The sequence below is a fragment of the Salvelinus namaycush genome, chromosome 39 (genome assembly GCF_016432855.1).
Source record: "Salvelinus namaycush isolate Seneca chromosome 39, SaNama_1.0, whole genome shotgun sequence".
Lineage (NCBI taxonomy): Eukaryota > Metazoa > Chordata > Actinopteri > Salmoniformes > Salmonidae > Salvelinus > Salvelinus namaycush.
Window position 1 is genome coordinate 16,474,918 of NC_052345.1, and position 13,268 is coordinate 16,488,185.

At 40.8% G+C, this 13,268-nt stretch overlaps 2 protein-coding genes across 2 annotated transcripts; one reads left to right on the top strand and one right to left on the bottom strand.

The window, feature by feature from the left end:
* Positions 1–295: 295 nt before the first annotated feature.
* LOC120032963 (uncharacterized protein C17orf67 homolog) lies at positions 296–7,155 on the top strand. Its single transcript, XM_038979240.1, has 3 exons — positions 296–1,244; positions 5,751–5,839; positions 6,340–7,155. Exons 1-3 carry the CDS (start codon positions 1,187–1,189, stop codon positions 6,454–6,456), a joined length of 264 nt encoding a protein of 87 aa, XP_038835168.1. The 5' UTR covers positions 296–1,186; the 3' UTR covers positions 6,457–7,155.
* A 1,931-nt stretch (positions 7,156–9,086) lies between these two features.
* Positions 9,087–12,746, bottom strand: LOC120032860 (chromobox protein homolog 8-like). The gene is made up of 5 exons (XM_038979071.1): positions 12,618–12,746; positions 12,476–12,519; positions 12,188–12,253; positions 11,974–12,040; positions 9,087–10,753 (listed from the first exon to the last, which is right to left on the bottom strand). Exons 1-5 carry the CDS (start codon positions 12,684–12,686, stop codon positions 9,884–9,886), a joined length of 1,116 nt encoding a protein of 371 aa, XP_038834999.1. The 5' UTR covers positions 12,687–12,746; the 3' UTR covers positions 9,087–9,883.
* Between the last annotated feature and the right edge of the window lie 522 nt (positions 12,747–13,268).

Consider the following 13,268-nt stretch of genomic DNA (forward strand, 5'->3'; position numbering starts at 1 on the left):
TTCTCTATGGTTATTTATGCTGCAATGTGGTTTGTAGATCAGTCAGTTTCGACTCGCCTGCAATGTCGAACGCGCCCATTATCAATAGTGTCGTTCGTTTTAATTGGCCAATATGCTAACGGTCCATGACGTACATTTTTACGTAGTACTCAGCTGACTCTGGCAACTGAATAACAGATCAAAAACAGTTTGTTGAGGGGAAAGATTTAGAGCTTTTCGTTCAATACATTTAAATCGTATTAGTAACATTTGCCTCAAAGGCATAAGACACATCTACATAACATAATTATATTATAAACGCAGACAGAGCTTCACATTCACTGATAGGCCTACTAGGCCTATAGGAAGTTACCAGTAATTTCTTAATCTTATATTTAGGAAAAACAGACACATTATTTGGGCATTTCTACATGATGATAGAAAGAAGTTGAACAATAACTTTATTACATTACATTTGGCTGGAATGACTGTTGAAACTAGGCACGCTGTCAAAACATCTCGCAATCGAAACAGTGATAAGGCCAAAACAATATTTTTTTCCGGCACTTCGATACTGAAGCAGGTTAGGAGAATTTGCGAAGGAGGTTAGGATTCTGAGGTTAAGGTTAGGAAAATGGTTATGGTTAACGAAAATGCTCTCCTAACCTGCTACGGAAATCACTTTGTATTGAAGTGCCGTAAAAAGAGTGTGGCCCAAGGCCGATAAGGCGCATGGCCTCGTTTCCGGGAAACCAAGAACAAAACAGAAAATAGCCTTTAAAAAAACACTGCCTTGCAAAAAACATCCATTATTTCTAAACAAATTATCTCTGTATAAAATGAGTTTTGCGCGCCATCAAGTGGATAGAATCAGCATTGCAAATTTTAAATCATAACGCTAAAACTGCAACTGGATACAGATGTAATTCGTGCTAGAAGAAAAATATATTTGAGTACGGTATCAAAGTTCAAACTGATGAAAAAATAAGTACATTGCATGCTATAATCACCACCAAATAAATATACAAATAAATACATGTCTCGTGCCAGAACAGCAGGCACAGTGACACTCAACAGATGTTTTCACAGTTATGTGATATTTGGATTGGGGAGGTGATCGGTGACGTAAGAGGATCATTTACACCCTCATCTCCTACGGACTGGGGTCTCAGTGCAGAAGTAGCTGGGCAGGAGAGCTGAGACCAAGATGAAGAAGTTTGTGACATTTTCCCTCTGTCTGGTCCTCTTGACCATCTACACAGCAGGTAGGCTCATTTTGAAGAGGTAAATTGCCTTTAGAAAAATGTATTAATTAACCTTTTGGTGGCTTGTGAGTTTTTTGAAGGTCTCTGATAAAAGTTTTTGCATTTTTTTCTACATGTTAATGCAATAGAAATGTTGTTTTAAGAAAATATGATTATGCAGTTGTTAAGTAGTAATTAATGCAGTAATTTATATGCTCAAATAATTACATGCATGAAGAAAAGTACTTGCTTCATAATTAAACTTACAAAATAAAAATGCAATTCAGTCGTGCACAGAAAAGCAAATATTGCGTTGCGTCATTGTAACTAGTAAATATAAAACTAAATACATGTCTGTTGTATGAAGATATTGCATGAAAATATGAAAATAAGCAGAACAAATAATTGTTCATGTAAAACAAAACAAATATGACAGAATTGTTTTATGCACATAGCTCATTTAAATATTGTATTGATCTGCCCCCTATTACAATATCATGTCATGTACATTTTTAAGCTCTTATCAATTCAGTTTCAAAATCATTGCAAAAAGCCTGCATGAGCCCTGGGTGGTGCTTTGCCACGTCGCTGTGTGTGCCTGGCGCCAGCCAGGTTCATTTTCATACCCCCTCACAGGTTGGCCTTTTGGGGGTCACGTGCTCCATGGGCTGGCCTGGCTCTCTGGAGAGTGGGGGAAATGAATGGGTACTTTGTTGCTCCACCAAAAAACAGCCTCCTAATGATATTCTGCTGCTGCTGGGGGACAGACAGAGACAGAGCTCTACGAGACAAGGGCTGCATCTCAAATGGCACCCTATTCCCTATAGAGTACCCTATGTCACTGATTGTTGCAATATTTTCGTTTGAGATAGATGTAGACAAATGAAGGTTGACGTTCATTGTCATGAATCTTGCCCCGGAGGCAGAACTGAGCGATTTCCCGCTAGCTGGGCCAGCTACAAAGTCAAACTTGGCTATATCATAACAATTAATGTCTTAATTTAAGGTTAGGGTTAGCGGTGTGGTTAAGGTTATGGTTATGGTTAAGGTTATGTTTAAAATCCGATTTCTGGGGGGTATTTGGTATTTATTAAGATCCTCATTAGCTGCTGCAAAAGCATCAGCTATTCTTCCTTGGGTCCACATGAAACATGACATTATACATAGTACAGAACAGTATTAGTCAAGGACTGAAATACATACATTTAAAACTTCACACATAGCCTACATGCAGTGCCTTCGGGAAGTATTCAGACCTCTTGACTTTTTCCACATCCAGAGATGTTCGAGCCGGGTTCAAGTCTGGGCTCTGGCTGGGCCACTCAAGGACATTCAGAGACTTGTCCCGAAGCCACTCCTGCTTTGTCTTGGCTGTGTGCTTAGGGTTGTTGTCCTGTTGGAAGGTGAACCTTCACCCTAGTCTAAGGTACTGAGCGCTATGGAGCAGGTTTTCATCAAGGATCTCTCTGTACTTTGCTCTGTTCAGCTATGCCTCGATCCTGACCGGTCTCCCAGTCCCTGCCGCTGAAAAACAACTCCACATGCTGATGCTGCCACCACCATGCTTCACCGTAGAGATGGTGCCAGGTTTCCTCCAGACGTGACGCTTGGCATTCAGGCCAAAAAGTTCAATCTTGGTTTCATCAGACCAGAAAATCTTGTTTCTCGTGGTCTGAGAGTCTTTAGGTGCCTTTTGGCAAACTCCAAGCGGGCTGTCATGTGCCTTTTACTGAGGAAAACATTTTTTTATACCCTTCCCCAGATCTGTGTCTTGACAATTCCTTCGGACCTCATGACTTGGTTTGTGTGAGACATTATATAGACAAACATTTCTTAAAACCTGTTTTTACTTTGTCATTATGGGGTATTGTGTGTAGATTGCTGTGGAAAAAAATATTTAATACATTTTAGAATAAGGCTGCAACGTAACAAAATGTGGAAAAAGTCAAGGGGTCTGAATACTTTCTGAATGCACTGTATCAGTACATACACACAATCTCTAGGTCTAATACATAGTACAGTGCAAATTACAATACAATATATATAAAATGACTGTGTCGATTCACAGTACCCTTTGTGCAGTAAGGTGTTGTTTTATCTGTTTTTTAATCTACTTCATCACAATCCCGGATCCGGGAGCACCCCCATCAGTAAAAAAGCTGACTAGCATAGCCTAGCATAGCGTCACAAGTAAATACTAGCATCTAAATATCATTAAATCACAAGTCCAAGACACCAGATGAAAGATACACATCTTGTGAATCCAGCCATCATTTCAGATTTTTAAAATGTTTTACAGGGAAGACACAATATGTAAACCTATTAGCTAACCACGATAGCAAAAGACACAACTTTTTTTTCCCACCATTTTTTTCCTGCATAGGTAGCTATCACAATTTCGACCAAATAAAGATATAAATAGCCACTAACCAAGAAACAACTTCATCAGATGACAGTCTGATAACATATTTATTGTATAGCATATGTTTTGTTAGAAAAATGTGCATATTTCAGGTATAAATCATAGTTTACCATTGCAGCCACCATCACAACTCTCACCAAAGCAACTAGAATAACTACAGAGACCATCGTGTATTACCTAAATACTCATCATAAAACATTTCTGAAAAATACACAGCGTACAGCAAATGAAAGACAAAGATCTTGTGAATCCAGCCAATATTTCAGATTTTTTAAGTGTTTTACAGCGAAAACACAATATAGCATTATATTAGCTTACTACAATAGCCAACCACACAACAGCATTGATTCAGGCCAACAATAGCGATAACGAATAAACCAGCAAAAGATATACATTTTTTCACTAACCTTCTCAAACTTCTTCAGATGACAGTCCTATAACATCATATTACACAATACATATAGAGTTTGTTCGAAAATGTGCATATTTAGCGGCACAAATCGTGGTTATACAATGAGAAAAGTAGCCAAGCTGCCAACAATATGTCGGGAGAAATCTTGGGAGAGGCACCTAATCTAATCAGTAACTAATCCTAAACTTGACTAAAAAATACAGGTTGGACAGCAAATGAAAGATACATTAGTTCTTAATGCAATCGCTGTGTTAGATTTTTAAAATTAACGTTACTACGGCATACAGCGTGCGTTAAAGCGAGACCGCACCGAAATTAATGGCGGAATATGAGTTTAACATTTTTCAACAGAACAACGAATTACCATCATAAATAGTTCTTACTTTTTGATGAGCTCCCATCAGAATCTTGGGCAAGTTGTCCTTTGTCCAAAAGAATCGTTGCTCGGTTGTAGAATGTAGTCTTCAACGTTGGAATTAGCAATAAACATTAGCCATGTGGCAAAGACGTGTCCAACTCACTATAACGCAGCACTAATAAATATCCGAAAATCGTAATATACTGATATAAACTGATATAACTCGGTTTAAAATAACAACATTATGATGTCTTTAACACCTATATCGAATAAAAACAGAGCCGGATATATCTAAGGGCTATAACGGGAGCTTTCTAGAACGACATCCAGAAGTCCTTTTTGCGTCAGGGCGAAGAGCAGAAAGGGGGAACCCCACGTTGCCAGCCCATTTATAAGCTCTCAGATCTGCCCAGCAACTCCATTTCAATTCTCACTATTCGCTGACATCCAGGGGAAGGCGTATGCAGTGCATCTCAACCAATAGAAGACAGGCAAATTAATAAACCGACCTCAGAACAGCCAGCAGAATTCAGCATTCTCACATCCTCATAGGAAAATTGCTCTAACTCCAGTTCTGTTTTACTCACAGATATAATTCAAACGGTTTTAGAAACTAGAGAGTGTTTTCTATCCAATAGTAATAATAATATGCATATTGTACGAGCAAGAATTGAGTACGAGGCAGTTTAATTTGGGAATGAAATTATTACAAAGTGCCAACAGCACCCCCTATTGAGAAAAGGTTAAAAACTGTTTTTATTGCTAGTTACCTGGGGTGGCAGAGAGTTCCATGTAGTCATGGCTCTATTTAATACTGTGCGTTTCCCAGCCTTTTGTTCTGAACCTGGGGACTGTGAGGAGACCTCTGGTTGCATGACTTGTGTTGTACCAATGGGTGTTCGAACTGTGTGCCAACTGCTTGAACAGACAGTTCAGTACCTTCAACAGATCAATACCTCGCACAAAGACCAATAGTGATGCAGTCAATCTCTCCTCAACTTTGAGCCAGGAGACATGCATGCCACTGACACTTTCCCTCCGTCTACATCTAAGTGCGATACGTGCTGCTTTGTACTGGACCAACTGCAATTTACCTTTGTCCTTCTTTGCCGCACATGGCCACACATCTGGGCAGTAGTCCAGGTGCAACAAAACTATGACTTTGTATGACTTTGTGTCTCTGCCAGCTAGTGACCACTTTGCAGAGCTGCCTCCAGGGCCAAACGTATGACAATAAATGTCCACCTGCGTAGGCAAGCAGTGATGTTGCACAGTCAGCTCTTTGAAAACGAAGGGATATTGATGTCTTGAAATGCTTTGTCTCTCCATCGACAGATGCAAACCCAATCATCAAGGAGAGCTATGCTAAGCAACTTCTGCGGACCAAGAGGCAGAAGCCCGGCCACCCCGATGAGCCAATGAGGGTAAGGTTCAAAGTGCAAGGGGCACAATTAGAAACCTGCAGCGGTGTGCTCATCCTTCTAAGAATCCATAAAAAATGTTTCACGTAACAGTTACCCTGTAATTTCTTCTGTTTTGATATGATAATGAGAGCTGCTTACGGCTTGATAAACGAACAGCACTTTAGATAATATGTAGTCATACAATGAAACTGATGGTCAACTCTTTCTCTCCCTGGTGTGTTTCATTCCAAAAAAAGAAAAAAGACAGCCCACCCCATTCATGATTCTCTCACATTCTCTTTTGACTCTTGCCCCCCCTCTCTCTCTCTTTCTCTCCCTCTTTCTCTCCCTCTTTCTCTCTCTCTTTCTCTCTCTCTTTTTCTCTCTTCCCCCCTCTTTTGACTCTTGCCCCCCCCCCTCTCTCTCTCTCTCTCTCTCTCTCCCTCCCTCCCTCCCTCCCTCCCTCCCTCCCTCCCTCCCTCCCTCCCTCCCTCCCTCCCTCCCTCCCTCCCCCTGTACAGGAGCACTTGCTCCACATGCAGGTTCTGGATCAGAGGGCCCAAGAGACCAACCTGGAACACTGGCTGAACCCCCACTGCTACCCCCGCTGTGACAGGAACTACGGACACCCTGTCTAATCCCCAGTGACCTCGCCTTGACTCCTCACAGCCCAGGTCCCTGTCTGTCCAACACAACCATAAAACATCCCTGCTTAGGTCCCCTGGGGCTTGTTGAGTAGGGAAAAGGGTAGTAAAATGCTGTGTAACAAAAAAAGTACCAGAAAGTACATAATTTCACTACATTTCGGACAATTTTCAGTTTCCTGCCTATTGAACACAATGTACAGTGCCTATAATTAGCCTATAGGATGAAGTTGCCTTCGCTGATCAGTTTTGTATTTCCCTCCTGATTGGTTATAGTTAGAATTGGGGTAAACTGATTCTCTATCTTTTTTTTGTTGTCTTCTGGCGAACAACTTTTTCTGTGTGGCGGAAGGCGTTGACGGCAAGAAGGATGTTGACAACTGTGATGACAACGATGATGATGATGACCATGATAATGATATGAGGGTGAAGCTCGGAGTGCAACTCTATCACATGCATTTCATGATGAAGCCTCAGCAGTGAACATTAGTGGCCATCAGTAGATACTTAGTGGCCATTAGTAGATCAGCTTATTCCAACAACATTAGCATACTGGAAACATATACAATGATGTTAACGTCATAGAGGATACATGATCCGTTTATATGTGGATACAGTTATGAGAAAATATACATTGTATTATGTAAAACAATGTTTAAAAAAAACAATCATTTAATAAACAATCTAATCAAAAATGGAAATGTGGTGTGGGTTTTTTTCTCTTCAGTTTTGAAACTGGACTTTGAACAGGCTTCGGTAAGACTTCTTTAGAGAAAATAAAGACTTTAACTACTAAGAAAGAGGAACTGTGAAGCGGAAGATTGTCCATGGTGTCATAGGCAGTCATGTGGGTTGACCCCGCTGCTGACCCGGGGTTACGGTTGTTGCGGTCGGCCATGACCCGAAGTTACTATCGTAGTTTACTGATGTTTGGGGAATTTAAGGCAGTGCCCTTCGCTCGAGTTCACTGTATGACTCTGCACAGTGCTGTTACTTTCTCGCGCAGGAGGCTCTACAGATGAACGGCATGCTATTGACCACAATGAATAACAACTTGTGAAAGGAAAGAGGGCAATTATTTGATACAAAGTATTCAACGCTTTATCGCAGCTAAACTGAATGGCCGGGAGCACTAGGCTAAATCTTACGCAGTTGTGGACGTGTGAAGGGAGTAAATATATCCAGACAAGAACAAATACAGTTATTCTCCGAAGTGAACGTCGTGCAAATGATTTGTAACATTGCGTAATATAGCATTAAACTGATAATGGCCGTATATGGCCGTATACGACTGAACCGGCACACATTTTACATGCAATTTAAGAAATGTGCTGCTGATGTTTGGGCTGATTGATGGCCAAAAATATCGAACAATTATTGATGCATTTGGTCAAATTTTTTGGAAACTTTTAATTGTATCGTATTATACCCCCATGATTCAATGACAACATCTAACACCCGACGTGTGTTTCATCTGGAGAAATTGCATTGTAGCCTATCAAGAGTCAGATTGTTCAATTACTATCTGCATGTGGCATGCGAGCATCATCGAATGATTCTGCAAAACGAATGCACCGATAGGCGTACAAATAGGCCACTGGAACTAACCAAGTAAAAAAAAACAGAGTAAGCACGCAACAATCATCCAAATTAATCATTAAACATTAAGCCATAGCCTATACAAAAATGACCGGAGTCTTTTGTCAGGCAAATGCATTCCTGTCAGACATAAGTGTAATAGCAGGTTATAACGTACATTTCGTAGGCAATCTGTTAGCTCTGATGACCTATTTGGTAACACAGGCCTACCTACCGTGTGACCTCACATAACCATCGTGTCCATTCCGCAGATACCGATGGGCGCTGGATTGCATTGGTTTATGATTTGAGATTTTTTTTTTGCAAAAGTACAATTAAATTCTTCCTGTAAGCCCAATGTCAACCATTTAAAACAATTATTGGCTACGGTTTTTTTCTGTGAAGAGTTTGCAGGACGACCTCTGAGGACAGCACAATTACATTGAAATAGAATTCAATATAAAACTCTTATTAAAATGCTTTATCAGCTGTCTCTGAGTCCCTACTACCCTATTCTTTTAGCAATCTTTGTCATTTTAATAAAAATAAGACAGTGAAATTAGTATTGTATTTTTAATGAAAGCAAATAGGCCTATAGATTTGAGTTGCTTCCTGATTTGTTTTGAAAAAATCTGAATCGTTACAAAATATATAAACCAAGGTCTTGACTTTCTAGGCCTTTGTGGACCGTTGCCTTAACGCACTAATCTCAACGAAAACTAGGACCTATTTCTCTACGATAATTGGCACTACCATATTGCTGAGAAAATGTCATTCTGAACCACGGCAAAGACGAGGTAAACCTATTCCTGCAGTTAGACAATAAATCCGAAATATGGTCAACGTTATTTGAAATTAGGACAACGGGAAACATGCAAACTAAAGCAGCTTCCTAAATAAAATAAAATCCAATGTCACCAAAATATTTCTGAAAGCTGTAATTCTATAAAGCACATTTGCAACTTTCATCAGTCCTTTTCCCAACCAAGGCAAAAAAAAAGGAATCTTAAAATCAGTTGGAAGAAATCACGACAACCAGAAACAGAGACAATTGCAACAAGTTTACTGGAAAGCATCTCAAAAGCAAACTGTGACATCAGGTTGTGATCATCCTGTTACATTGAAAGCATTTGATTTTATATGTCCAACACAGATGTCGACAGAAGGACCTTATGTTCTTCGACAAAGACAGCGTCATAAACATCAAGCACCTTTCCCATTTTTATTAACAGTTTATAAAATCTGGAAACAAGACCGACATCTGCTGGCCTATAGCATTGTAAAGGCTCTATAAACTCTTATAGAGGAAGTGCTTGATAAACGTTTGAAATGAACAGGGTATAGCTACACCTCAAATTGATATGGAATGACCTGGAACATATAGTTCACACTATAATTGGTTTACGATTTCTCCATATTTATTTTTTTCACTGACATGTGAAATCAAATGACAAATCCACATTATACCTCTAACATGTAAAAGGTACTAGCTTGACATAAATATAGCCTGTCTGACAAAGTATATTGTTTGTTTAAAAGCGGATTGTTGAAAACTAAAAGCCCTTTGTAAACAAGTAAACGCTGTACACAAGGCATGCAACTCTTTCAAATAGTCTATGGGTGGTGATTCGTTTAAAATGAAACGTCCTTTAATTTTGGTCATTACATTTAATAGACTTCCAACTATAGTATATATATATATACATCTGCACATACAATCCTGTAATTTGCTTTTATACATTACATAAAAAATCTGAATGATAAATGACACTATAAAGACAGACTTTTCCAAATCATTTGGTACAAGATTGACAGAGCTGAAGAGAATTAAAATCAGAGGAAATCATCTTTTATCTTTGAAAAATCCTTGATCTGTGCTACTCTCCCTGATAGTCACTGTCAAAAAGTTTGTGGTCACATCAGTCACCAGAACCTTCTCCACGTTGTTCAAGCAAGGCTTCCAAGTCACCTCGTCCGTTTGGCCCAGGATCCGCGACACAGGGATTTTGGCGATGAGTGAAGGCTTCCCCCTCTGTGGAAGCTCTTCGCTGGGTTGATGCACATTCTTTTTGGATAGGTGCTTTAGTTTGGGAGGGGATAAGTAGTTTGAGGGGCATTCTTTAGTCCTGCAGGCCTGGGAGTCAGAGCCTATTCTGTGTGAGTGCAACATGCTCCTGTCTGGGACGCAGTGCTGCTGTGTGCTCCCACTAGCCACGGGCCTAATTTGCTTGTGGGGATAACCACCCAGCTCCTCCTGGTGCCTGTGGGCTAGTTTATTCCCCCTTATCTCAGACCCCCTCTCTTCACCACCGGACAGGCCCAGCTTGGCCAGTTTGAGTGGGCCATATGTCGCCTGCTCATCTGCCCTCCTCTTGGGGGGCTCTGAGGCGGCGGGAGGAGCGTTGAAGGGATTGTCCTTAAATCGCAGCTTGGGTTTGGGCCCTCTCTTCTTGGGGACGATCACAAAGCCATCGGGGCCTGGGGGCCTCTGGAGGACTGGTTGACGGTGCTCTCGGACCGGTTCTGGGGGCCTGACCCGCACACTCTCGCCCCTGTTGACGGTGCTGGGTGGGAAGATGGTGGGGACTACGGCCCTCAGCCCCTCTCGGGCTCTGGGGGTGATGACAGGCTCTGGGGTCGGGTAGGTGACGCGTATCCCCCGGACCGCATCGCTCCTGAACTCGTATGATTTGGCTTTAGCTTTAGCTTGTGCCTAAACGGGGAAGGAAACCAGAGAAGAAACACTTTTGAACTGGGGAAAATCTTATCAACAACAAAGATGGAAAATTTAAAGTAGGCTATTGCCGATGGCAATATGGGCAATGTTTTTCCCCTGCTCCAATTTCAGTGGGTATAATGTTCTCTTTCATAAAGACAAATTTAAAATGTCAGTTGAGGATACTCTTTATTTGTCATTACACATATATACTAAGAGTCTGCCAGCCGCTTTATAATGGCTTAATAAATAATGTGCACTTGCAATTAGCAAAATAATGTTATAACAAAGAGTATAATTGTAACAATACATGTACACAATTATAAATGAAGACAGTAGACAAAATCTTCACTTGGCATAATATCCCCTGAAGAATTTACAGGCTACACCAGTTTGCTAGCATTTTTACATTTTCACAATAGTTACTTGTTATATATATGTATTTTCAGCTATTTACAGGCCTGGGAGAGAACCTGCATCCTAAATAAGATGCAGGTATTAAGCAATTCTCATTGTCGGCTCTCGTGAAAAGACAAGCGCATTCGTTTGATGACGTCTTCAGATTTTAAGATTTCATTCAAAACCAGTCCCATGAAAACTTTTGGTATTAGCTATAACGATTGCTTTACTGATGATTACACGCCAAAACGTCATTAGTTTTAACCGTGCCGAATAACCGATGCACGCCTGAAAAGACGAACCCTCGCTTTTATAAGCACATTTTTATATTCTAAACGTGTAGGCTTACATTGAGTTCATTTCGAAATATAAACAATTAACCTGGCATGTTTATTGATCAATTTGGCTACCTGTCAATCCAACCAATTTACCATGATTCGTTTAAAAAAATATGTATTAAGGTCTATTAGCACCAGCCTAACTAACTCATTTCCCTAAATACACATTCACACCTACACAAATACACATCTAGCACTAAATGTGATGTTGCCTTAACACCGGTAGACAAAAGGTGATTCTCATGGGAAAACTTGACATGTGGATCCTTCAAACTTGCATATTTACGTGTTACAACAACAGCTATATATTAACCAGATGAAGAACCTGTGGATACATAGTGGGTGGAGACTGTGGTATGTTTACATGCCACATGCTAGAAATCGTGTCCAACCATGCAGCCCTAAATTCAGTAGATTCCACATTATCATTGCGTATTGGATGGATTATTTTCAACAATGCATGCATATCAACATAGCTACCTTTAGCAGGAATGTCTTCGGTTTCGGGCCTCTCTTTTTGGGCCCAAATAGTTCCCTTTCGCGCTCCCTGAAACAGCAAGACACACATTTTGAGTATCAAGAGAGTGAAGTGTAATAGGCGACTTGCGTGACGGATGCATTTTATTTTGCTGTGCTACTAACATTGCATGCAATAAATGTACAACATGAACAGGCCCATATCCATACAATTTACCTCTCTTCGAATGCGACGAAGAGGCGGGAGTCCAATATATTTTCCTCCGGTTCCCAAGTGCTAAATCTAGGGAGAAAAATACAATTGACAGAGGTTAGTTTTCCACTACATTGGGAAAGCAAGCGTATATACGGGCTAACGTTAGCTAGCTTGCTAACACTGCCAGCGTGCTGCGCTGACTTTGTCACTAGCAGATGCCACCTAGCTAGCAAGCGAACGCTACAGCTAGCAGCCAGCAACATCCATGTAGAAGCAAGGATCTCTAGCATTAAATTCAACGCAACTTACTTCGGTGACCAGCCCTTCCATTTCACAAGGTATTCCATTCGACCCTGCGTGTCATCAGAAATAGAAAAAGAACGCTTCGTTAGGGAACTGCAGTGGCGCGTCAAAATATATTATGCATGTTAGGAAATTGTGTTTCACATACTCTCCTTATTCGCCGTTTGATGATAGATTCGGCTGCGAAAACCCGTTCCCCAACTGCAGACAGCTCCATGTTTACTTCAATCCAGCTACCGTTAGCTAAAGCTTGGTGGTGAACGCTAGATATTTTTCTCCCCTGTCTCGCGGAGTGAATTCCAGACAGCCCATAATACTCCTGCACAGAAAAGACGTCATTAAAAAAATGTATGTGTTGCCTAGGAACCGCAGTCGGTGGAACCATTTAGAGTAAGCCCATTGGGTTAGCCGTTGCTACGTGCCCGCGGTTGCTAGGTGAGTAGGAGGAGCGTCCACTTCTGGAAATTCTTAAGGGGAAAATGGTGGCATTAGCGCGGTGGATCAATTACTCGGATTATTCGGAGATCTATAAAAACATATGTCGCCAGAACATGTGCAGAATGAACAGAAATGAACAATGGGAGCAACGTTCCTCAGATGTAATACGCCAAAGAGGTGAAGGAAAGCAGATTGAATGTGTGCACATTTCAGTTATCAACTGAACTGTCACACAATATTTCAGTTTAAAGTGTTCCTAATCAATAGTTTACAGTCATGGTAAGGTAAATTGTATGAAGACACTAGGAGACAATATAGGCCTAAAGGAAATGTCCTATGTCTAAATAGAACATAGGCTATA